At 38.2% G+C, this 24,000-nt stretch overlaps 1 protein-coding gene across 5 annotated transcripts in view; it reads left to right on the top strand.

Annotated features, from left to right (window-relative positions):
• Nucleotides 1-24,000, top strand: part of ZEB2 (zinc finger E-box binding homeobox 2) — a 130,470-nt gene that overhangs the window by 103,866 nt on the left and 2,604 nt on the right. For 3 of the 5 annotated variants that reach the window (XM_034785357.1, XM_034785361.1, XM_034785359.1), the window contains 5 exons: nucleotides 3,863-4,051; nucleotides 4,748-4,962; nucleotides 7,344-7,506; nucleotides 9,172-11,141; nucleotides 13,304-13,484. In XM_034785357.1, coding sequence (XP_034641248.1) covers nucleotides 3,863-4,051; nucleotides 4,748-4,962; nucleotides 7,344-7,506; nucleotides 9,172-11,141; nucleotides 13,304-13,484 — 2,718 coding nt within the window. The remainder of the gene's footprint in view (nucleotides 1-3,862; nucleotides 4,052-4,747; nucleotides 4,963-7,343; nucleotides 7,507-9,171; nucleotides 11,142-13,303; nucleotides 13,485-24,000) is intronic. The other 2 variants (XM_034785358.1, XM_034785360.1) reach the window with 2 other exon arrangements.

Raw genomic sequence — 24,000 nt, 5'->3', positions numbered from 1 at the left:
CAGCAGTAAAGCATCTTGTAAGAGACTGGCAAGCACACGGTCAACCTTCGCTATTCATGTTAATCTTTAATATTACAGTACCAGTAATATTGTTTAAGTTAAGGATCTGTTAGCTTTTCTGCTAAATCCCCTTGTTTTTAGGGGTTTAAAAATTAGACATAAACATTTGCTTTAGATCCTGGATTCCATGCATATGCACAGAAGCTAAATAATCCACAGATTTAAGAATCCCAGAGTCTGTAATATTACAATAGGCTAGTATAACCTGCTGGATCAAAATCAGCTTTTTAATCATGTTCCTGGGCCAACCTAGACAGCCCAAGCTCAGGATTAGAGGTTTTACTAGTAACTCAGCCCCACCATGGGTGGTTGGGGATAAAGGACCTGAGTTCAAATTCTACATTTGACCCCACCAGGATCTCAGATTTGCTGGAGAGGCAGACAACAAGCTTCCCATTCCCTTGATCCTTCAGGCTCTCTCTCTCACATCGGCTCCTCTCCTTTCCCCTCCCAATTCTGGGGGTAAAGGGAGGAAGGTTCATTCTCCTCCCTTCCTAAAAGCCACCAGACCATTTCCTCTTCCTGTTCAAATACCCTTTCTCCCAGTGTATGTACTCTGTGGAGATGGAAAAGGGCTAGGCCAAAAGAGGAGGGAGAATGGGCAGGGCTAATGCATCCATTATTACATAGATCACCAGCCATTTCCCCCAGAAAGGGGTCCACAACCTCAGTTCTGCCATAGGGGCTATGGAAAGATCTTGTTGCCATCCCACCCCTGAAAGGGAAGACAAATGCCTTCATCCTTGGTACCTAAGTAATCACCTCAGTGCACAACCTTAATGAAAAGGGTTTTTTAAGATGTCTATAAAATAGCAACAACAGAAACAAAAGCAATGTTAAAACATTTTGAAGGTTAAAACCCACAGACTCAGGGTGTTATAGTATCCTTAATTCATACAGTTGTGTCTAGTTACTGAAAAGGAACATTTCTGAATCAGGGAATATTAACACTATACAGGCATAAATTACCTCAGGAGCTGCAAATTCTAGACACAATGGGAGGAGTAAAAGGTGGGGTTTCAGGCTTAACTTTGAACATTTCAGCTCTGCTATGAAAAAGACATACCCAGAACACCGCCTGACATTTCGGTGTGTAAATATAATTATGTACAAGCAACCACCATTTTGTTATATTCCCCCCACAACATAAAAGACAAATTGTTGCATTACACACACACATTTCCACTGTAATTTGCACTCAGAACTCCAGTCTTTCCTCCATATAATCATACCCTCCTTAACAAACAAGTTCTTCTTTGCAAATAAGCATTTGGCACTTTGTATGTAACACATGAACTATGTTAGGTGGACACTGTTATTGAACAGAAGACATAATGATTGTTCAGATACATATAAAGAATCAGGAGCAACTCAACAATTTGCTGTTCTATATCCTCTTTCCTTCCATATAAAATGTCAAAAACTCATGGAAGTGTGGACAGCAATTTATAATGATGCTGGCTCTTTGAACTGACAAAAATTTGCTTGTTTAAGGCCTATAGAGAAATTTTAGAGGACTTCTCACTGATGGGTTTAGCCATAAGAATGCCATTTAACCCGACAAGGTTTTTGTGGCTAAAACTCCATTCAGTGTTTAGACAGTTTCCTTTTTTTATATAAAAAACTTATTTATCTCAACATGGTGAAAGAGGATTTGATTTGATCAGTTCAATGTGTGGTGCTTGCATAATGAATATGCAATGATGGGCCAAACCAGCTCCTCAAGTTCAAACTCCTTCAGCATTGTAGTATAGCAATTGAATAACAATCTCACTCATTCATCAGCCATGTTGTCCATCTCCAGAATGGCTGATGTATATTGGCGAATGTCTGGGGAAGCTTGCACTGCAGCTGTACATACTGAATACCTGTTCCAACGATAAACAGAGGATTTTTATCTCTTGCACAGCACCTTTCATGGGCCAGGTCTTATTTTATCCCAGCTGATTTCATCCATTGCTAATCTTGACCCACATTTAGGGACGCCACTGTGTTTTTAACTCATTCTCAGCAGGTTGTACATAGAGGAAAGACGCTGTATAGTCAGGGGAACTGGAAATTCTAATTGGCTAGAGCCATGAGATTGTTGCCAGAATTACCTCCATCTGTAAATTATATCAAGGCACTTCCAGGGCTATATGGGAAGCAAACAAAGCTATGCTGAACGATCATCTTGCACTTAGACAATTTTTTTTCTTATAAAAACTGTTTTTTTTTGTTTTTAGGTAAATTTGATAAACATATTTTATCATTTCTCTCCATTATCCATTTCTCATAACTAAAATATGGTAAAATTCTACTTTGGAAAAAAACAGAAATGTTCAACTGTTTTACCTAGGGCAAAATTTTCCACATTCAGAGAACATACCACTCTTGCCTGCAACTTCCATTTTTGTAGAAAAGTGAAAAATTGAGGCAAAGCTGCTAAATGGTTCAAAACACGATGGACTTGGTTTGTCTCTCACTCATACTAATTTTGCACTGTTGTAATTCTTCTTGGGGCCTGATTCTTCTCAACCACTAGTTTTACACTGTTGCAACTCCACTGACTTCACTGGATTTATTCCTGATTTACACTGGTGTAAGGGAGAGTAGAATCATGCTTGTTTTACTTTTGACTGGTTCATGAAAAATCAAATATATCACAATTTTGCTTTCTTGTTTGTCCTACAGAAAAATACATTAAAAATGTCATTGATCATAAACTATTTATTTAATTTATGGTCAGTTAAAAATAACGATCTGAAATTCACTGCCACCATTCATTGTCTTTATTTAAAAAATTAGAGAAAGAAAATGGTCTATTTCCCAGTTCTCCTCTGGTTGCATTAATATTTGTCTATAATGCCCCAGACTTTACAAGAGCTTACCTCTATGCAATATTCAGATGTAGGGAGAAGAAATGCATATTGTTAGCAACAGAATATTTTGTGGTTGAGAACATATTATACTTCATGGACGTTGCATGGACAATAAAAAATTAGGTTTACATTTTCAGAAAAAAAGCAAAACTCCAGCACGGACTGTAAAAGTGGCTTTAGGCTCTGTATCCCAGTTATGGGCTGGAAACATGTGGTTCTATTTGTAAAATTGTACAGAGCAACATATTTTTTAAACAATGTATTTTCCCATTGTAAATTACCCAGAGATGAATTTTCCAGGAAGAAAAATATGGTTGATGTTATGAATTTTAAAGAAAGCAACATTTTGTTCTTGTAATCAGAAAAAAAAATGGCACAAGACAAGGCAGTTTTGAAGGGGTAATTGGTTGTGTGCTTCACTACGCACAAATTACAGACCTACACCTGTGAGGTGCTATGCAAAGAGCTGAGCGTCCTCAATTTAGAAGGAGTCAGTGGGAACTGAGCAGGAAGAGCAGATAGAGTAGAGGTCCCCAAGATCTTAGTTCTGCAAGTTACTCTGAGCAGGTGGACTCCTGTACCCACACAGAGAGCCACTGAATTCACAGGAGTTCCCTGAGTCCAAAGGTCCATCCATGCAGAATAACTTGCAGTATTAAGGCCCAGTAGACTTCTGCTTCCCTGATTCATGAATGGTCTCATTTATGTAATTTGGCCCAATCCTACTCCCATCAAAGTCAATGGCAAAGCTCCTACTGACTTTGTTAGGAGCTGGAGCAGGCCCAGTGAGACTAAAATCTGCAGCAGGATCAGGCTCAAACCACAGACTTGTAGCTCCAGCACAAGTGTCAGCATTTCTTGCAAACAACCATATAAACTTAGCCAATCTTACAGGGAAAATGCACTCAAAACCACTTCTTTTTCCCTTTCCCCAATTTTAGTTAAGAATGCAAATTGCACGTCGGACTTTGAGGAATATTTTGCCAAAAGGAAACTGGAGGAAGGAGATGGGCATGCAGTCAGCATAGCAGAGTACCTACAGCGCAGTGACACAGCCATTATTTACCCAGAAGCCCCTGAAGAACTGTCTCGCCTTGGCACTCCAGAGGCCAATGGGCAAGAAGAAAATGGTGAGGCTGTAATTCATTTTTAGCCACTATCCTGACTTCTTGCAGCTGTTGCAATTATAAATGCACTACATGCCTGGGTGTTTACCTTAAAAATTGAAGAGCAGCTGCAGAGGCATGGAATTTCATGAGCAAAGATTGGAACTGTAATTTTAGTGTATTGTGATTTTTTAGTCAGCAAATTATTTTGTAGATGAAATAAAGAGCAAGAACAATTAAAGCTTAATTTAAAAAGGAAAAATGCTCTCTCTATGGTTTTAAGTTTCTGAACTATTGAATTTTTACGTGAGAAATTTAGGATTACTGACCCATAACTCTCTTACTTCTTGGTGAATAATTGAAAAAGTGTCCATGAGAATGATTTGGCCGGTGTCATATTAATATAACAGGTTAAAATGAAATGCAAATCGTCAATTGATTGAGAAGAATGTTTCTTTGTTTTTCAGCTATTTAAATCTTCAAAAAAGCTAGAGTAAGGACTTTAATTAATTTTCTAGCACAGTATGAAATGATTCATACAAGTTTGTTGTGGGTGTGTAAGGGGAATGGTGTGTTCTGAGGCCAGTTTGAAATGATGGCACTCTAGTGTAGCAGATTGCAGTGATTCCTGTCATACCATCCCGGGCAATAAGCCCATTAGCTGCCATTGATTTACTGACCTTTTGGCCTGCTTCTCTCTCTCTTGTCTCTCGGCTACAGACCTGCCACCTGGAACTCCAGATGCTTTTGCCCAACTGCTGACCTGCCCCTACTGCGACCGGGGCTACAAGCGTTTGACATCACTGAAGGAGCACATCAAGTACCGTCACGAGAAGAATGAGGAGAACTTTTCTTGCCCTCTGTGTAGCTACACGTTTGCCTACCGCACCCAGCTCGAGCGGCATATGGTGACACACAAGCCAGGGACAGATCAGGTGGGGGGTTGGTTTTAAGTGATTTCTTTCTATAATAACCCCTTAGAGAAACGATATTGCTTTGATTGGCAATCATTATTAATTTTTCATGGCATTTTGAAGATGCAGATCTTTTAATGGTAATAGCTTTAATTGAGGTCTAAATGATTTTTTGATGGTCTCTTCTAATATGATTTAATAGTCTTATGTTCACGATCGAATGAGTGTGTTAATTTCTAATTTAGAAATTTTATTTGCACTTTAACTTGACTTTAGTTTCGTTTTTATGTTCCTCAAAAAGTGAACGAAACTGTGGCATTTTAATTATACAGTATTAAACATCTCAGCAATTTTAATTCCATTTTTCACCTAGTTTTACTCTGCAATTTTTGCAACTAGGATCTCAAAGACATAGTAAAAGATCTACTAATTTTTTTTCATTATTTTTGAATAACCTTTTCAATCACATAAAAGTATGCATATTTTGCATTTAAAATAAAATTACACATTTTTAGAGTAAATCTTTCCATAAAATGTATGGGTTATGTTTTTTGAGTGTACCAATAACATATGCACACATTAGGATTGCAGTATCACTATTATTTATATATCCTACTAGCATATCTGTTATAAATCAAAATGATTTTTCCTTGTTATGATAAAAGTAACCTTACAACATTACTGCTTTGCATTATTTAGTTCATTTCACTATTACATTTAAGCCAATGCTGTGTGTCTTGAACAGGTGACTGAAGCTTTCTTTCATTCACAAACTGATTACTCAAAAGGGCTGTATCCCAAAGCTTTTTACATATTATACGAAAACTATTTCTTCTGTTCCCTAGAGAATTACCTCTGATAACTGGTGTTACGGAGTATTGTAATGGAAACTCAACTGGTGTGTCTTAAACTTAAATAAATGAGTGTTTGCATGTGTCAAATTATATAGGCCTCATACCATATTTATTTTTCTGAAACAACTAAAAATCATAATCAGCTATATATCTTTTGATAGATTTTTCTCGGCGTAAGGTAAATTCAGTTAGGCAAACATACATCTTCTAATCATGCAATTTTGCAATTAGCATTTTTAAGAGAACAGTATCTCTTGCTTGATCTTAAATCAATATAAATGATTCTGGTGCAGTTTCTCAGATCGCTTCCTTTTCAGGGTTTTCTGGTAGGGAAAAACATTCTCATATACAATTTTTTTAATCTAACACAATCTGAGGGTTTTCCCCCCTTTTGCTTTATATTATTAAAAACACTGGGTTAAAATGCCTAGATATTTATCCAACATAACTGTCTGAAATTTCACATGCAAGAGTCTGATTGTGTTGGCGCATTATGAATGGTAGCTTTGGTGTTGAAAAGTCCCCTCATTTGCTCATGGCATTTACAATTAGTAAATTAAAATGATTGTATCATATTAACAGTGGCACAACTAAAGTTTATAGTAGTCCTCTGAGGGCTATGGGGGGAGACAAAACAGCTGTTGCTGTTTGTTTATGCAACTCAGCAACATATGAGCGCTGGTCCCTCAATGGCGCTCGGCGGGCTGGGCTCTGCTTGATCTTTGAAGGTTGCTGCTGTTTGAACAAACCTCCCTGTGTCCCATGTAACACCATCTGTCTCACTAGGAATGTGGGAAGATTCAGCACACCCTAGCAGTTGTCATACCGTTTCTATGCTGTCTTTTTTGCAATAGGCTTTTGTGTCATTGCTACTTGAAAAAAGCTGACCTCCTACCTTGAGCATCCAGAGTGGATGACTGTATTTTTTTTTCATAATTCAAAGTCACAGTGCTTTTCTCACTTGTTCAAAAAGGTCAGCTGTGTTTGATTATATCTTTATGCTGCTTTTAACTTGTCCTTTCAACCAACTTTTCTCTTGTTTTGCCCCTACTCCTTAGCACAGCACTGGGGGGGAGGAGAACCCACCATAAGAAAGGTAGCTGAAATTTTTCCTGCTGGTTTGTGATAAAAATTTTCCAGCAGCTACAGCCTCATGCTGAAGATATTGTCACTTATATTTGATAATGAATGAAATCTGATATGTAACACTGTATTTTCTACTAGTGCAGTAAACAGGATTTTTAAACAAGAGGCATTCCACATGTTTAGAAGCTGCTAGGAATAATAAGAACCACAAATCTTTTTACAAATCAGTTTCTCTCATCATGAGATACCTTAAAGCAACACATTTCTGATGAGAGACTTAGGAAATAATTCTAAAGCAAATATTGAATGCTCATATGAAAGCACTTTTGCATTTGTTTCGGTTTACTGCCAACATTTTGATTTTTATTGCAACACTGATGAGACATATAAATGTATGTGCAGACCTTTTGGTTTGCCTGATAAATAGAGAGTTACATTAATTTTGTTTTTTTTTTTAACTAGAAAACTCTCAGTTCCTCTTTCATAAAATTCATATCAGAATCTTTTCTCTCCAAGCACCAAATGCTGACCCAAGGAGCAGGCAATCGCAAGTTCAAATGCACTGAGTGTGGCAAGGCCTTCAAATATAAACACCATCTGAAGGAACACCTGCGAATTCACAGTGGTGAGTAGCGGAGGTGCTGCTGTTCTCATTTGCATTTTGTTTAATTAGCTGAGTTTTAAAGATTGCTTAAAATTTACACAATTCTGTTTGTAGCTTCTTAGAGATACTAAGGTATTTCATAAACAATATCTGACTTATCCTCATTTATCATGCTGTTAATAGCATGATCTTGCTGTAAGATTTTGATATAATAATGCTTGTTACAAAAAAATAATAGATGCTTCGTTGTGCTGCTTGAGTTCAGAGGAATTCAGAAATTTTTGTTTAGTTGGCTTTTGGAGGGACCAAATGTTTTTTAAAAATGAAAATGTCAAAGTGGAAATAAATGAAATATGGCTCATATGTTGGGATAATGGGCATCTGAGGAATGACTCATATTATATTGCAATCTAAGGCATCTAAGGCATCTTTTTCTAGCTATCTAGCTATCAATCTAGCTATTTAACTAGCTGGGGTCTGATCCAGCAATCTGATCTTTACAAGCTGACCCTTTTGTCCACACAGAGACCCCTTGAGTTCCCAGCCACAAAGGTCCACCTGTATGCATGTGATTACTGAATCAGGACCCAATTTTTTATACAGTGCCCATCCTTGTAGTATCTGAATGCATTTTTGAGAAGGCTGAGTTGAATTTAAGCTTTATGGATTTGACTGCACTACTTTAGCAGAAGACCAGGGCCACCCAGAGGATTCAGGATGCCTGGGGTAAGGGGCGGGAGGACTCCCCGCCGTGGGTCTTCAGGGCACTTCGGCGGAGGGTCCCGGAGTGGAAGGACCCCTCGCTGCCGAATTGCCACCAAAGACCCGGAGCGGAAGAAGCTCCAGGGGCCCGGGCCCCACGAGAGTTTTCTGGGGCCCCCGGAGTGAGTGAAGGACCCCGCTCCAGGGACCCCGAAAAACTCTCATGGGGTCCTCTGCGGGACCTGGGGCAAATTGTCCCACTTGCCCCCCCCTCCCCCGGGTGGCCCTGCAGAAGACTTACCTACATGCGACAAAGAATACTATTTTTCAGTCAATCTGGTGACTTTCAGGCATTGTATTGTCAAATGGGAAACAATGATTTATAATTGGCCTCAGAAGTGCTAAGATTAAGGCCATACACCTAAACTACAGTGCGCATCATTAAAAACTCAACTATCACTTTCCAAGCTGCAATAATAGTATCATCTACTCTTAGAATATGTTGTGGCACTAAGGAGTGACAAATGCGTTTTAATTGTGCCCACTGTATCTAGGAGGTGACAGGGCTCTACATAGCCAGGGTCCCCATGAATACACTCCTTTAGCAACACATGTAATACCACTAATAGCACTGCATCACTAGCAGAACTGCCACAGAATTGCTTGGCTATCACAGGCATGGAGTGAGCCAGGTGGGATCTCTCTCATTTTGCATAGGTACCCACAAAAGCTAGGATCAACCTCGAAACAAGAAGACTCCTCAGAGGTGATATGGGGAGAGATGCTGGGCTCAGCCATGTTCATAGGATTCTTTGGCACCCAGAATAAGTAATCAGTGGGGTAGGCTCGTTACCTCTCTCTTCCTATTAGTCAGTGGCAACATCAATATCTAATTAGGTAAATGTATAAGATCAATCATTATAACAGTAACAATAATAATAATAATAATAATATATTAATGTTTGGTTTTAATTATCATTTTAGGTGAGAAACCATATGAGTGTCCAAACTGCAAGAAACGTTTCTCCCATTCTGGCTCCTACAGTTCGCACATCAGCAGCAAGAAATGTATTGGCTTAATCTCTGTAAATGGCAGAATGAGAAACAATATCAAGACGGGTTCTTCTCCTAATTCTGTATCTTCCTCTCCTACTAATTCAGCCATTACACAGCTGAGAAACAAGCTGGAGAACGGCAAACCACTTAGTATGTCTGAGCAAACAGGCTTACTGAAAATTAAAACAGAACCACTAGATTTCAATGAATACAAGGTTCTTATGGCCACACATGGGTTTAGTGGAGCTAGTCCTTTTATGAATGGTGGACTTGGAGCAACCAGCCCATTAGGAGTTCATGCTTCTGCTCAAAGTCCAATGCAGCACTTAGGTGTAGGGATGGAAACATCACTACTTGGGTTTCCTGCAATAGGCAGTAATTTAAGTGAGGTGCAGAAGGTCCTACAGATTGTGGACAACACGGTTTCCAGGCAGAAAATGGACTGCAAGGCTGAAGAGATCTCAAAGCTGAAGGGTTATCACATGAAGGATCCATGCCCTCAAACCGAGGAACAAGGAGTTACTTCCCCTAATATTCCACCAGTGGGTCTTCCAGTAGTGAGTCATAATGGTGCCACTAAAAGTATTATTGACTATACATTAGAAAAAGTCAATGAAGCCAAAGCTTGTCTCCAGAGCTTGACCACAGACTCAAGGAGGCAGCTCAGTAATATTAAAAAAGAGAAGCTGCGTACTCTAATAGATCTGGTAACTGAAGATAAGATGATAGAGAACCACAATATATCCACTCCATTTTCATGCCAGTTCTGTAAAGAAAGCTTTCCTGGTCCCATTCCCCTGCATCAGCATGAGCGTTACCTGTGTAAGATGAATGAAGAAATCAAGGCAGTCCTTCAACCTCATGAAAACATGGTACCCAACAAACCTGGAGTGTTTGTTGATAAGCAAGCCCTCCTGTTGTCATCAGTACTTTCTGAGAAAGGAATGACTAGCCCCATCAATTCATACAAGGACCACATGTCTGTACTTAAAGCATATTATGCTATGAATATGGAACCCAACTCTGATGAACTACTGAAAATTTCCATTGCCGTTGGCCTTCCTCAGGAATTTGTGAAGGAATGGTTTGAACAAAGAAAATTCTACCAGTATTCAAGTTCCAGGTCACCATCACTGGAAAGGACCAGTGCCAAGGCGGTGCTGGCTGCCACTAACACTCCCACTAAAGACTCTTTGTCAGCCAGATCTCCAATAAAGCCTGTGGACTCTATAACTTCACCATCTATAGCTGAACTCCACAACAGTATTACTAATTGTGATACTCCTCTCAGGCTAACAAAACCTACACATTTTACCAATATTAAACCAGTTGATAAATTGGACCACTCCAGGAGCAATACTCCTTCTCCTTTAAATCTTTCTTCCACATCTTCTAAAAACTCCCATAGCAGTTCTTACACTCCAAACAGTTTCTCCTCTGAGGAGCTTCAGGCTGAGCCTTTGGACTTGTCTTTACCAAAACAAATGAAGGAACCCAAAAGTGTTATAGCCACAAAGAACAAAACAAAATCTAGTAGCATAAATTTAGACCACAACAGTGTTTCTTCATCATCTGAAAATTCAGATGAGCCGCTGAACTTGACTTTTATCAAGAAGGAGTTTTCTAATTCAAATAATCTGGATAAAAGCACTAACCCAGTGTTTGGTTTGAACCCATTTAGTGCCAAACCTTTATATACAACACTCCCACCACAAAGCGCATTTCCTCCGGCCACTTTTATGCCACCAGTCCAGACCAGTATTCCTGGGCTGCGACCATACCCAGGACTAGATCAAATGAGCTTCCTACCACATATGGCCTATACTTATCCAACTGGAGCAGCTACTTTTGCTGATATGCAGCAAAGGAGAAAGTTCCAGCGGAAACAAGGATTTCAGGTACATAGTCATAATTGGTTTGTTTTGAAAGGCTACATTTCAGTATCCCTTGTCATGTCCTTTTATATGAAAAAAACAGTCCCCAAAGTTAAATTAAACCTTTCCAACAGACATAGAATTTTAGCTTGAACTTGAAAAGTAGGGTGGGAACATTTATTCAATACAGAAGACATATGAACACATTTAATGTTTATAGGGTGACCAGATTGCATATGTGAAAAATCAGGACAGGAGGTAGGGGGTAATAGGAACCTATATAAGAAAAAGACCCAAAAATCGGGACTGTCCCTATAAAATAGGGATATCTGGTCACCCTAAATGTTTAGCTTTTAATTTCATTAGGGTTATATTTGTCCTCCACGAGAATTTTATATACCTGTCAATGGCCCAGAGAATTCCCATTGACAGAAAACACTGCCCTGTACCTCCATAATGGTTCTGCACCACTACAAATCCTGTAGGCTCCCTAGCACCATGACTCCATTGGAACTGCTCTGCCTGGAACGTCCCCCAGCTTATGGCAGCCTCCAAGACCCACAGGGAGGACTCCATATTTTCTTAACTAGTTTCTATGAAGTCAGAGGAGGGACAATGTGTATCCCTACCCTTGGCCCTGCCTCAGGCCAACCTACACCTCCCCTCAGCACATCCAGTTCCCATTACTTACCCCTACATTAACTTACCACACAGAGGATTGCAGGAGGGCCAGAAATGGAAAGGAATGGTCTGTGGAAGTGGCATCTGAGCCCACCCATTTCCATGTAAAGGCCCCTCCATGTTTATATCTAAGGGGCATGATTTGGGTTACATTTGTTAGTTCCTGGGTATGATCCTATAATCCTTTCTCAGGTAAAGTCCCATAGAAATCAATGAGTAAAGGGTATATGATCTGTTCACTTAGGTAAATATGCCAAAAGGTTAGTCTAGTGAAATCACTTTCCTCTACAGATATTCATAGTGTGTAAGAATATACGTGTGTATGTATTAAAATATAAGGTACACAGTTTAGTTAAATGAGTTTAATTGATTATAGATGAATACGTTTTTACATTTGTGGACATTCCCCTATGACCTATTATGCTCCATTAGTAATTTTGCTAACAATGTTTTATAGTTTCAAATGTGAAAATCAGGTATGGCTTAACGTTATAGCCTGTAATCCCTCTTTGCACAATAGGAGCATAAATAGCACTGCACCTCCATAACAGCTGTTCCACTATTCCAATTTACAGTACATCTGCCCTCTTTGTAAATGTATTTAAGCCTATTTAATCTTCTCTAATATTAATTAGTGCAAACCTAGTCTAAGAAAACTGAACTGTGTGATAGCAAATGGAAATGTATGTTATCATGCAAGTTTGCACTCTCTTTGGATCAAGACAAAATAAATATCAAGAAATTTAATAATTTACTGATCCACATTCATTATTGCTTAATGCTGAAGGCTGTTTTAACATAGATAGAACATTGATAAAAAGTGTTATTAATATTCCCTATTTCAAATTACAAAATTAAATATAAAAATATAGCTTGAGGCCTTTAGTCGGGAGACATACATTTAAATGGATTGCATAATAATAACATTTTGTACCTAAATATAAAATTCAATTAAAACCTTTCTACAGATACAGAATATATCTACAGTTCAGTGTTTTGACAGAAAAGATCTTTAGTTGTTCCTTATATTTATTTCATAAAAGATATTAAAATACCTTTTATGATCTTTGAATGTAGTCTTTTACATGATCATTTCCTGCTCCCTGAAATACTTAGCATCTATATCATAAACACTCTCTGTTTAGATAATTCATACAACTTCTTACTACACAGTGTTCAAAAGAAGACAGAGTTTTCTAAGGCAGTTGAAGACCAAGAGTGACAGTGACAGAAGCAGATGTTCCTTGGTAGCAAGGTCCAGTCTTGTAAACATTTTCTACTGGGCGTAGTTATTATCATGAGTAGCCCATGAGCCAGTGGGACTAGTCATGGTATTAAGCACTGTGCTCAGAAGTTTTATCAGGATCAGGTCCTTGCTGAGTATCATTTTAAGTCTTATAGAATAGCTCCCTAATTCTATATACTGTAGGAAGACAAGATGCTGCAGTAAGCCACAAAATACAGGAAGCACAGTGTTTTACATAAACAATTTGGTTACATCACAGGGAGAATTGCTTGATGGAACACCAGACTACATGTCAGGCCTAGACGACATGACAGACTCTGACTCCTGTCTGTCCCGAAAGAAGATCAAGAAGACAGAAAGTGGCATGTATGCATGTGACTTATGTGACAAAACATTCCAGAAAAGCAGTTCCCTTCTGCGACACAAATATGAGCACACAGGTATGAATGCCTTAAATGTGTAGTTAGACTTTCATTGCATGTTGTACATTTCATAATATTTAATGAGTACACTTGTGCGACATAAGATGCAGCATATGCTGAGACTTTCAACAAGAAAGAAATAATGTGTTTTCTTTGCTCAGATTGACTTTTTTTCTTTACTTGTTTATTTGTTGTTTGTGCTTTTTTGTTTGTTTTGTTTTGTTGCATCTTAATATCTTTTTTGCTCACCCCAAAATACAACGTACAGACTATGAGCCCAATCCTGACAGATCTTGTCCCACTGAAAGCAACGGGAATTGAGGGCACTCAGCAGCTCACAGGATAAATCCCTATGTTAACAAATTTCAAGGGAGGCTGCCCCAGTGGCATAGTTAGAGAATGAAATTTGATATATTACAAGGCCTGGAATGAGGAGTGATATTGTTTCTTACTCAGGATCTAATCCCGCACCATTTAAATCAATAGAAAAATTCCCTTTGCCTTAATGTAAAGTGTAAAACCTGCCCCTCAATGAGCTATTTAACCAGAGTAAATCCCTCTCATTGGCTTGAAGTGCCTAAAGAGAGAGAGGTTGCATCTTACTTTTTCACTTTTTACTGCCTCATTATACAGCAATTGTTAACTGTTTCCAAGTGCAGGTGGTTTTGGCTATTGTGAAGAAGGGGTGGAGGTTAATGTAAAATGGGAGCCTAAGATAAAGAAGTGTGTAAAAACCCTACAGTCCCCACTTACATTGGCCATGATAGACTATATCTCCTTCAAGGTGATCATTCCCTTGACTTGAGCCCAGGGCAGAACTGGATTAGGAAATGAAAAACCCACACTTTAGTTCAAAATATTTTGGAAAGGGGAAAAACAGGACTTGGGGTCCAAAAAACAATACAAACAGCTAGTTTCTTGAGACAGCATAAAAATATGATATCAGTTTTCATGTTTCAGAAAAGATGCCAATCTCCAACTGCTTAGGGTTAGGAAACTTTTAACTTGGCGCAGTGCTTCCAAAACGTGAGTGAAGCCCTGCTTTAGGAAAATGAAATGAGTCACACCTTCCCATTCTTCTTCTTCTTCAACCACATCATGTGTGGTTAAAAACCTACACACCTCAATTAAAACATCTTCCATGTCCCCACACCCTTGGCTAGTACTTCATGTCCCCTCCCCTCACAAACACACACACACACACACATTTCGGGAAACCCATCTGTAGATCTTTATAATGTGATACCTCCTCTCCTTTCTTACGTGCCTTGAGGAGCTGTAAAATAGCTAACAAAGTTGATATTTAAAGTATCATCATTGGCATCTGAGGTTCCGCCCATTGAAATAAATGCACACCTCAGAGCTAGTGTATAGGCTCTCTGCAAACTCAGGCAGACCTCTCTGAACTGATTACACTTGCTTCACATTTTGAAGGTTTGTTTCACAGCCATAACCGCTAGAGAAGGACTTTTCTTTAAAATGAAAGCTGAGCCTCTGGATTACAATTTAATAGTTTACCGGCCCTCTGCCCCCTATCCTTTGCATTTCCTTGGGGTGGTGCACTCTCACTGAGAAACATTGCCTTATGGGCAAGAATTTTTATAATTGTTCATTTTGGGGTTTCTAGCATCTTCCTCTGAAGCATCTGGTGCTTATCACTGTCAGAAACTGAATACTGGAGTATCATTAGTCTGATCCTGCATGCCAGTTCCTATTGTCCTAAATCAGGATGACTCATAATAAAGACATCAAACAGTGGGGTAACATTACCCTCCCCCCTACAATCATGGTTCTGAGCCTACAGAGATGCCCGTGGTAACCTTCTTCAAGTTGCAGGTAAAAATAAAATGGAATTTGAAGAGACATTTTAGAAAATGCTGGTGATAGTGTTAAAACTGAGTTATAAAAAAATTACTGGCATGTTTTAAAAAAACAACTAACATTTGTCATGGAAGTTTAGCAGCTGAGGTTTGGACTGTGCTTTAGATAAATTTCATCATCTTGTGATCATTCCTTCTTACACTTTAGTTCTATTTTTTTAGCTAAATCCCTCACAGAAAAATAGGAAGGAAGTTAAAATGCACATGGGATTAGGAAAGAAAATTAAAAGCAACATTTTGGACCAGACTGGTTGGTTCATTGCTGAAAATGAGTTTCACGTTGCTTTATTCAGATCAAATTGTTTATTCCATACAAGAAGCTTTGAAGGCTTTACGCCCCTGCACCTTTTCTCTCCTGAATGATTTTATTGCAGCCATCTGCAAACATTATGGTTTACTACATGACTACCGTAAAGCTCTTATGTTAGAACTGGCCTTCATATATATCGGGATCCGGACATATGGTCCAGTCCCATAAAGTTGGAGTCCATAAGGTAGACAGACATACCAGTTGAAAGGCTGAAAATTTGACATGTTGAAATGCGGGCAGTCACCTTGATTTGCAAAATTTACTATTTGAAAAATCGAAAATATGTTCTGGTATATAAAAAGGACTATCTACTGCCTCGAAAAACATTGTCCAGCTATAGGATGCTAAATTTCCTCTCTCTTCACTACTCTGCTTCTCTTGGCTTTTCAACCATATGTCTATCAATTTTATGGGATTTAGCCTTATGATCCAGAACATATATATGGTGTCATATTTAATACAGTAGAACTACTGTATATCGAAGCTCTAGTGGTATTTACAGAGAGGAAGGATGGTCTTGTGGCAAAAGCGTAGATGCTGAAGCTATAAGATCTGTGTTTTGTCCTGCTTTGCCTCAGACTTCCTCTGTGAATTTGAGCAAATTACTTAATCTCTCTCTCATCTTTTCCTATCTGTGAAACGGGGAAATTATACCAGCCTACCTCTCAGGGGTGTTGTGAATCTTAATTCAAGCACACTGAAATCCTCTGATGGAAGTGCTATATAAAGTGCAAAGTATTATTATGAATTTATTTTATTTTATGGAACTTCCAAACGTCATGTTGTAGAGGGGTGTGGAAGCTCTGCAGATCTCGATTTGACTGGCTTTGATAGCTCATTCACTACCTTTGGAGGCATGAAGTAATAGGATTTTACGATAAAGATGAAGTTTACAACCACTGTGATTCAAAAGAAATCTAATATTTCAAAGTTTTTCTTCATTTGCCCCTTTTGTTAATCTAAGTGAGTTTCAAATTGTTTTGATACTTTTGGAAAAAGCTATAGTTATGAAGCTGCAATTACATCTTTTAAGATATATATGAGAAATTTCATATATTTTTTTGATCTGAGCAGCAAATGTGCAGGGATAGATACTCAGCTGACAGCATGATCAATCAGTACAGATCTAAGATTTCACAGTAGTCAGTTGAAGAGCTAGAAAGAGAATTCAGATCTTCTGAGTCCCAGTCCAAAACCCAATAATGCCATCAAAGGTTTCAAAAGGTGTCTCTCTTTCCATACTCAATCTGTGTTTAAGGCAAGACACTTTGTACCACACTTAACGTCTACTTCTGGATTCTGGATCATTATAACAGTTAGCCAAAAATTTTCAATTTCAAAAAAATTTTGCTCAAAAAAGGGAGTAAATATTTAATGAAAATTTTTCACAAAATGTTCCTCTTTTTTGCCCATCTCTAATCTTTATCCCTTTTACTTCATTTAAAAAATGTCTTTTAGGGTCAGTCAGAACGCTTCCTGACCTTCCTAGAGTAACACAAATAGAGAACCCAGCTTATGAATATTTGCTATTGGATTCCTATTTTATTTCACTTCCCAGATAGTCTCCTTAGAATGGTCTTGGTGCTCTCTTATTATAGCAGTTGTATCCATGAGATGGCAGGACATTTTTATAAAACGTAACAGGGCTAAACCTTAATCATTACTGGTGGGCTTATTTTACCTGCTTACACATCAACCACATATATTATCTATTGATGCTGTTGTGTTTGTCTAAACCTATACTAAAAATCTGCAGGTTGTAAGGCTCTGCTTTATTCTTTGATCAATCAATGACATCTTTCATTATTAATACCTTTCAGATCTATATGGTATAACTAGTGTTTAGCCAGTTCCAGAGCAGTCAGATACAGTGGGCTGGATATTCTGATCTGACAAATTTACTGTCCGGACTGACCAGACAAGGGGAAAATTCTGTAGGTGTAAAGTTAGGGAAGGTAGCATAACCACACTGTCTGGTGCCAATTGCCTCACCCCACATCTGGCTGAAGGAGAAAGAGAAAGTGTGTTTGGGGAGGCCTAGGTATCTCTTGGATGTCGGAGTGGAAGGGGGATGTGATGGAGCTGAGCTCCATAATGCCTGATCCTCAACTGTTATGGAAGCGGCAGAAGCAGCATAGGTTAGAGTAAGCCCCCGGTGCTCCAGTTTTTGTCAGGGCTGAGGATCAGACAGCTAGAATCACTGTCCAAGTGCAGCTCGAATGTAGTGAAGAATTGGGGCCAGAGAGACTACAATCCATAATTTGGAACTTCTGAGATATGTCATTGCCTTTCTGAAAAACAATTTTCGATAGGCTCTGAGCTCTGTAAAATGCTGCCACCTGTAACTTAACTTGCACAAAGAGGACTCATGTTATTGCTGAATGAATTGCATTGGTTCTCCCAGGTTTATAATGTGGTACACATTTTGGGACCAGTGTATCAGAGTGCCTATCCTGGGGTCAGATTCTGCCAACTTGACTTCAAAAGGGTGTTTGACTTCAAGTGGAGCCATGTATTCATGTTAGAATAAGAGCCTTTATAAAATAATAGTTACTTAAAAATCACCTGACACTGCTCTGTATTTAGGTTATAAATAGAAAATTATTATAGCAAATGCTAGGTAGCACGGTGAGTTAGTGCTTCAGTTATTCTTCTCTGGAGACATGGGAACAGACCCTGACTCTGGTCACAAGTTAAAATTAGTCAGGTAGTTTCATTCTCATTCCCTTTTGTTTATAATATTTAACCATAACAAAATTCAGTACAATTTTAATTTTCTGCTGAGGAGAGGCCCAGAACAGAAATAGTAGTGATTTTGCATTATAAGATAGATATTATGATGGGTGAATGTGTATATGAAGAGCCACAACACTGAATAAAGAGTTAGAAAACCTGCCTTTTAATGATAGACTCGAGGAGCTCAATCTATTTAATTTAACAAAGAGAGGGCTAAGGGTGCCTTGATTACAGTCCCTAAATCCTACATGTGGAACAAATATTTGATAATGGGCTCTTCAATCTAGCAGACAAAAGTATAACATGACCAATGGCTGGAAGTTGAAGCTAGATAAATTTAGACTGGAAATAAAGCATACTTTTTTAACCGTGAGGGTAATTAACCATTGGAACAACTTACCAAGGGTCTGGTGGATTGTCTATCACTGGCAATTTTTAAATCAAGATTGAACGGTTTTTTAAAAGTTATGCTGTAGGATTTATTTTTGGAAAATTCTGTGTTATACAGGAGGTCAGACTTCATGATTACAATTGTCCTTTCCGGCCTTGGAATCTATGAATCTTTTATCTGGAAATCAACTTCCAGTACTTCCAGGTATCAATCAGGTCAGAAATGCTGGAAGGAATTATCCTTTGTTAAAAAAAAAAAGTGGACCTGAAAAAATTTGCATGCTTTGTTTTGAGTGATCCTGTGTAAAAGATGGGAATCCCAGGCAGATTTCCACAAACCAATTGGCCCAGAGATTAAAAATTTGTCTTTAGGGAGAGGGATCAGAGTTTGTATCCCAGAATTCATCATTAAGGGTGAAAGAGACAGTGTCATCATGGCAGATCAGCAGGTAGGGAAGATTATAAGGGGGTATGATAGAAGGAGTGCTAACAGAATGGGGCTTTCAAAAACTAAAGGTCCCTGGGTAGCTGGGCACCTAGCACATGCCTTGTTCTGAGTACCAGTTTGGTTTGATTCATGTTTAAGGGGAAGGTTAGGATTTGTTCTGGCTTCATCACAATCATTTCACCCCACCCCAATAGGAATTCTTTGGCAGAGCTCCACAAGGAAACTTGCAGTGTGTCTGCAACACAACAAAAGCGGGAAACATTTTTTTTTAAAATCCTACCTAGGAATCCTGAATCCTACAATTGTTGCTTTGTATTACATCATATTTTATTTTATTGCTTATATGGGCCGATGAGGGCCTTATGGCTGTACTTCTACTTTCATCCTTTTCTTTTCCACTGTATATTTTATTAAGACCTCTTTTTTATTTTTGTAGCTTTCATGCTGATGTTTTATTTCCAGACTGATTCTGTAAACTAAATTCTGTTCTGGAGCCTAGTAGCAAATCAGCTCTCTCTGGGTAGTATTCTGAATTCCCAGGTCAGGAGTTTTCCTTATTTAGAGCTTGATTCATACAAAATTAACATGCCATTGAAAGATTATTTTCTCTCATTTCACTCAAATATAAATTTAGAATTCCCCATTTTGTACTCAAATACTGTAAAAAATAGGCAAATTCAGCACTTGTGAATTTTTTTCTGGAGATAGGCATCTTCTATTAAAAACAGAACAAGTGTGGCTTGGGCAATTATATATAAATTGCATTTATTTTGTACCTTTGACCCACTCACTGTACTCTGGCCTATAATCCATGCTTACCAGGACTAACTCTAAAACACACATTCCCACCCCAAGAAGCTGCCTTTAAAAGAGAAAATGAAAGCACCACAAAAATGTTTTTCTTTCTTTTAACTGAGAATTTTCTATTCTTCCCACATCCCCTTGAAAAAAAATTATATTTGCCGGAGGCAAAAAATGGGTAATATTTAGTCCAGGACCAGTGACAGATTTAAGATCTGAAGTCTCATAACTTTGCAGAGCTAGAAATAGGAGCTCTATACCAATGACTATGGGAAATCCATAGTTACACAGCACTCATTTTTAGCCCAAAAAAGTCCAGAGATACTGGAATTTTAGAGATCTTTGTGTATAGAAATGCAATTTTAGGCCATTTTTAGATGCTTTTCAAACAGATTAGTTGTAATTGTATCTCACTGTAAACTGAACACAAGTTCCTAAGGGGGCCAGTTTTTGCAGATGGCAGGATACAAAAAAAAGTCCAAATATTTGTTTTAAATCTCTCTAAAACATTTATGAACTAGTATTACTGTAAAATATGTGACATATTGGTGCACAGTGGTATAAATGTTTTATTGGCATCCATTTACATTGATTTGCATAACTCACAAGTAGCTTCATCAGCCACAGATCATCTCAAATAAGTCCCAGTAAAAGTGCTTAGCATTGGGCCTAACTGTGCTCCCATTGAAGTCATGACATTATACTACAGCACTGTAGGGTATAGTACATTATCTAGATAAGAGAGAGAGAGAGAGAGTGTGTACTTGCAGCCTTCCCCCCCCCCCCACCCCTCCATGTGTGTAACAAAAAATCCCTTCAATCTTATTGTATGCCTTTTAATTCATAAGAGGGACTATTCCCAAATTATATTTACTTGTTTTAAATGGCTGAAATGTTGAGTTTTGAAAAAAAAAAAACGGATTCAAATGTTCAGTAATCTGATATATTTAAAAATATTTGTATTAACATTGTAACAGCTGCATTCTATGCACTGCTAAGATATGTTGTACGGTACGTCATCAAAGAACTTTGTACCACCTGTCATATTCTACTGGATCCAAATTTTGTGTGTTTGGAAGGACTTTAATATGGATGTAAATGGTAGACAAAATAGTTCTGTATAGTCTTTCTGGTAATAAATTAATGTACAAAATAAGACATTTTACCTTTTAATTTCTAAATTAATTTTTAAAATAAATATGGATTATTTCCTGAAATTCTATTTTGGTGCTGGCTGAACTGAGTGGAGTATTTGTTAAAGGGAGGTGATAGAATGAAACAGGAGGTACAGTGTGTTAAGAGCTACAACAGTCAAGAAAGTGTGAAGGGCAGTTGTAGTAAACTTACTGGAGCTAGAGTAGCCGCCGGACAGTAGGGAAAGGTGGACTGGTTGGAGAGGAAGTGGAAATGGCTAGAGAAGTGGCTAGGAGGGAGGTGGTGGGCCAGACAGGTTGGGCACAGCTGGGAGATGGAGTAAGGATTGGTAAAGGAAGGAGCGTATAGCGTGGCTCAGGTAGATTAGGGATTTCAAAGTAAAGCAGGAGCAGGAACACTTATGGAGAGGTAAAACAGCCTGTGAGATTTGGGTTGCAGGAAGGGCTGCAACATTTTGATCAGAAAGTGAGATCAGCACTCAGCTAAAAAGACACATCAAAACTAGAGTTGCGCTGAGGAAGTGATGTTCAGATGTGGATTAGGTTGGGATTTGATGCCAAATCACAGTTTGCATACAGATTTGATAGTGCTGAAATCTCTTAAGCCAATATTGTAAGATTTCCACCATCTTGAATAAGATTTTGTTCACAGCCAAACCAGAATCAGAGAATAGCCTTCTTCCGGTTTTGGATTCAGTCCAAAGCCAAAGTCAGTGGGGCATATTCGGAGCTGGAGTTTCAAATCCAAAACTCCAGTGAAACATAAAGGCATTCAGTTTCTGAGATTTTGTTTTTGACCTTTGTTTAGTCATAAATAACTAGTAAAATAGTGTTGAAATACCTACTTGCAGAATAAACCATAAAGGCCAAATACTCAAATATTTCATTCATATTGGGGTTGAATTTTAAATTCTACTGTAAGGGAATAAAAGAAAGATCATTAAACTCTCAAAATATGTGCATGAACTGTTTAAAACCCAGAAGAAAAGAAATTTACACTTAAGCCTGAACTCCATAACTAACCCCCCAATTTCCTTGTCACTTATTCTGTTCTTTTTGTGGTTTCTCCTGTATCCTCCTTTCTGCTAGATCTCCCCAGATAGGGACCTCTCATTTCATAACATAGGCTTTTAGGATTCCTAGAGCATTCATTACAGCCACGCCTTATTAATTTATTAAACTTCTACAGTAGAACTGAAGGGTAGCTGCAACTAGGCAATACAACATTAGCACAAGCTCTGGTCATTCATTCTAAGCCTCTTGTTTAAGTAGTTTTTATGTCTGACCTTTTCTCTTCTTATATAATGTCATTGACTACAAAATAAAAGAGAGCAGATCAAATTCATAAAAGTGCAGCTTCAGTTTTCCTGGAAGTTAAGATCCTTCAGTCCTCTTAAAACATTTTTCTGCTTCCTGCTGGATTTCCTTTCCATAAATGGTCTGTCAATGAGAGTAGCCCATCTACCCAGACCCTTGGCTCACAACAATTTTCTTGCCTGCCATCCAGTACACATCATACATCACCACATCTCTTCAAAGGGATAATACATGGCTATTCTATGGTTTAAATATATTTTTATGTTCAGACTATTAGGTTTTTATAGTTTTTGCACTGCATCACTCTGTCTCTTTCTCTCTCTCTTCCACACAACACATGCTCTTCTAAGAGGTAACAGTTGCCTCACTTTAAGTTAGCTCATGGTCACAACTGACTGGCTGTTCAGGCTCCAGCTGTGTAGTTTATTCTGGTCACATACTACATCACCTCAGTTTTACAAATGATACTGAAGAACTGGTATATTCAACTAGTAAGACAGCTTCTAGTTATCTACATGTATACACACATTAGCATGTCCTTTAGGCACTGAATAACAATATTAAATATATATAATTACTAATTGATGTTTTGTATATTTTTACAGTTGCACAGTTGAACAACACTAAGCTTATAATTTGACATTTAGAAAATGAAAACCAGGCTGAATATACTGTTTGATTTTATTTCAGTATTCTGAAATCTAAGTTGTTTGGTGGTAGGTCTTTACCCAGTGTATGCACCATATGTTGTGTCTGTATGTCTTCCTATTGCATCATGCTTTTCTGAATTTTGTCCCATGGCATCATGCTGATAAGTATTTCTTGTCAGCTCTATTTTGGAATTAAGTTTTAAGTATGGCAGCTATGGAAGGTGTTGAAGGCATTCCAGTACTATTTGTGGCCTGGAATCAACCAGATGTGTTTAGGCTTGGCATTGGTTTTGAGTTTCAAACATTGGTTAGAAACTGCCTGAAATGCCAAAAGAAATACTGTATTCTGCAGCTGAAGAGAACTTTAGCATTCAATGAGTAGCTGACATCTCATGGAAAACTTTTGAAAAAAACCTCTACTTACACTTCTGCTTATATGACTTTTTTTTTTCTATTTGTTCATATAGGACAAACCCTCCAGTCCTTGAAGTCAATAGGAGTTTTTCCTGAGTAGGCCTTGAGGCTTTGGGCTCTTCAAATTGTAATTATCTTTGTTATCACAGTTGGTTGCTGTGTATGTGATCATTATGGATCCTGCTCCCTTTGTCCATGGCAAAATTCTCCTTGACTTCAAGAGCACTAAGTCATATGTCACAAACCTTTCTGTTATTGTTGCTATTAATATTCTCAATTTATATTATGTACTGAGTGTTTGGTGCTGTACAAATATAGAGGAAGGAATATTGAATTTAAATCCAACACAGGCATTTCAATTCAGGCATATAGCTTACTTAGGTGGAAGGTACAGTACAATGTCAAAAGTTGTGCAGATGTTTTGTTTTATTTTA

Source organism: Trachemys scripta, chromosome 11 (assembly GCF_013100865.1).
Source record: "Trachemys scripta elegans isolate TJP31775 chromosome 11, CAS_Tse_1.0, whole genome shotgun sequence".
In the NCBI taxonomy this organism is placed as follows: Eukaryota; Metazoa; Chordata; order Testudines; family Emydidae; genus Trachemys; species Trachemys scripta.
Note: the sequence above shows the minus strand (reverse complement) of the source record. Positions and strands in the feature narration are given on the sequence as shown.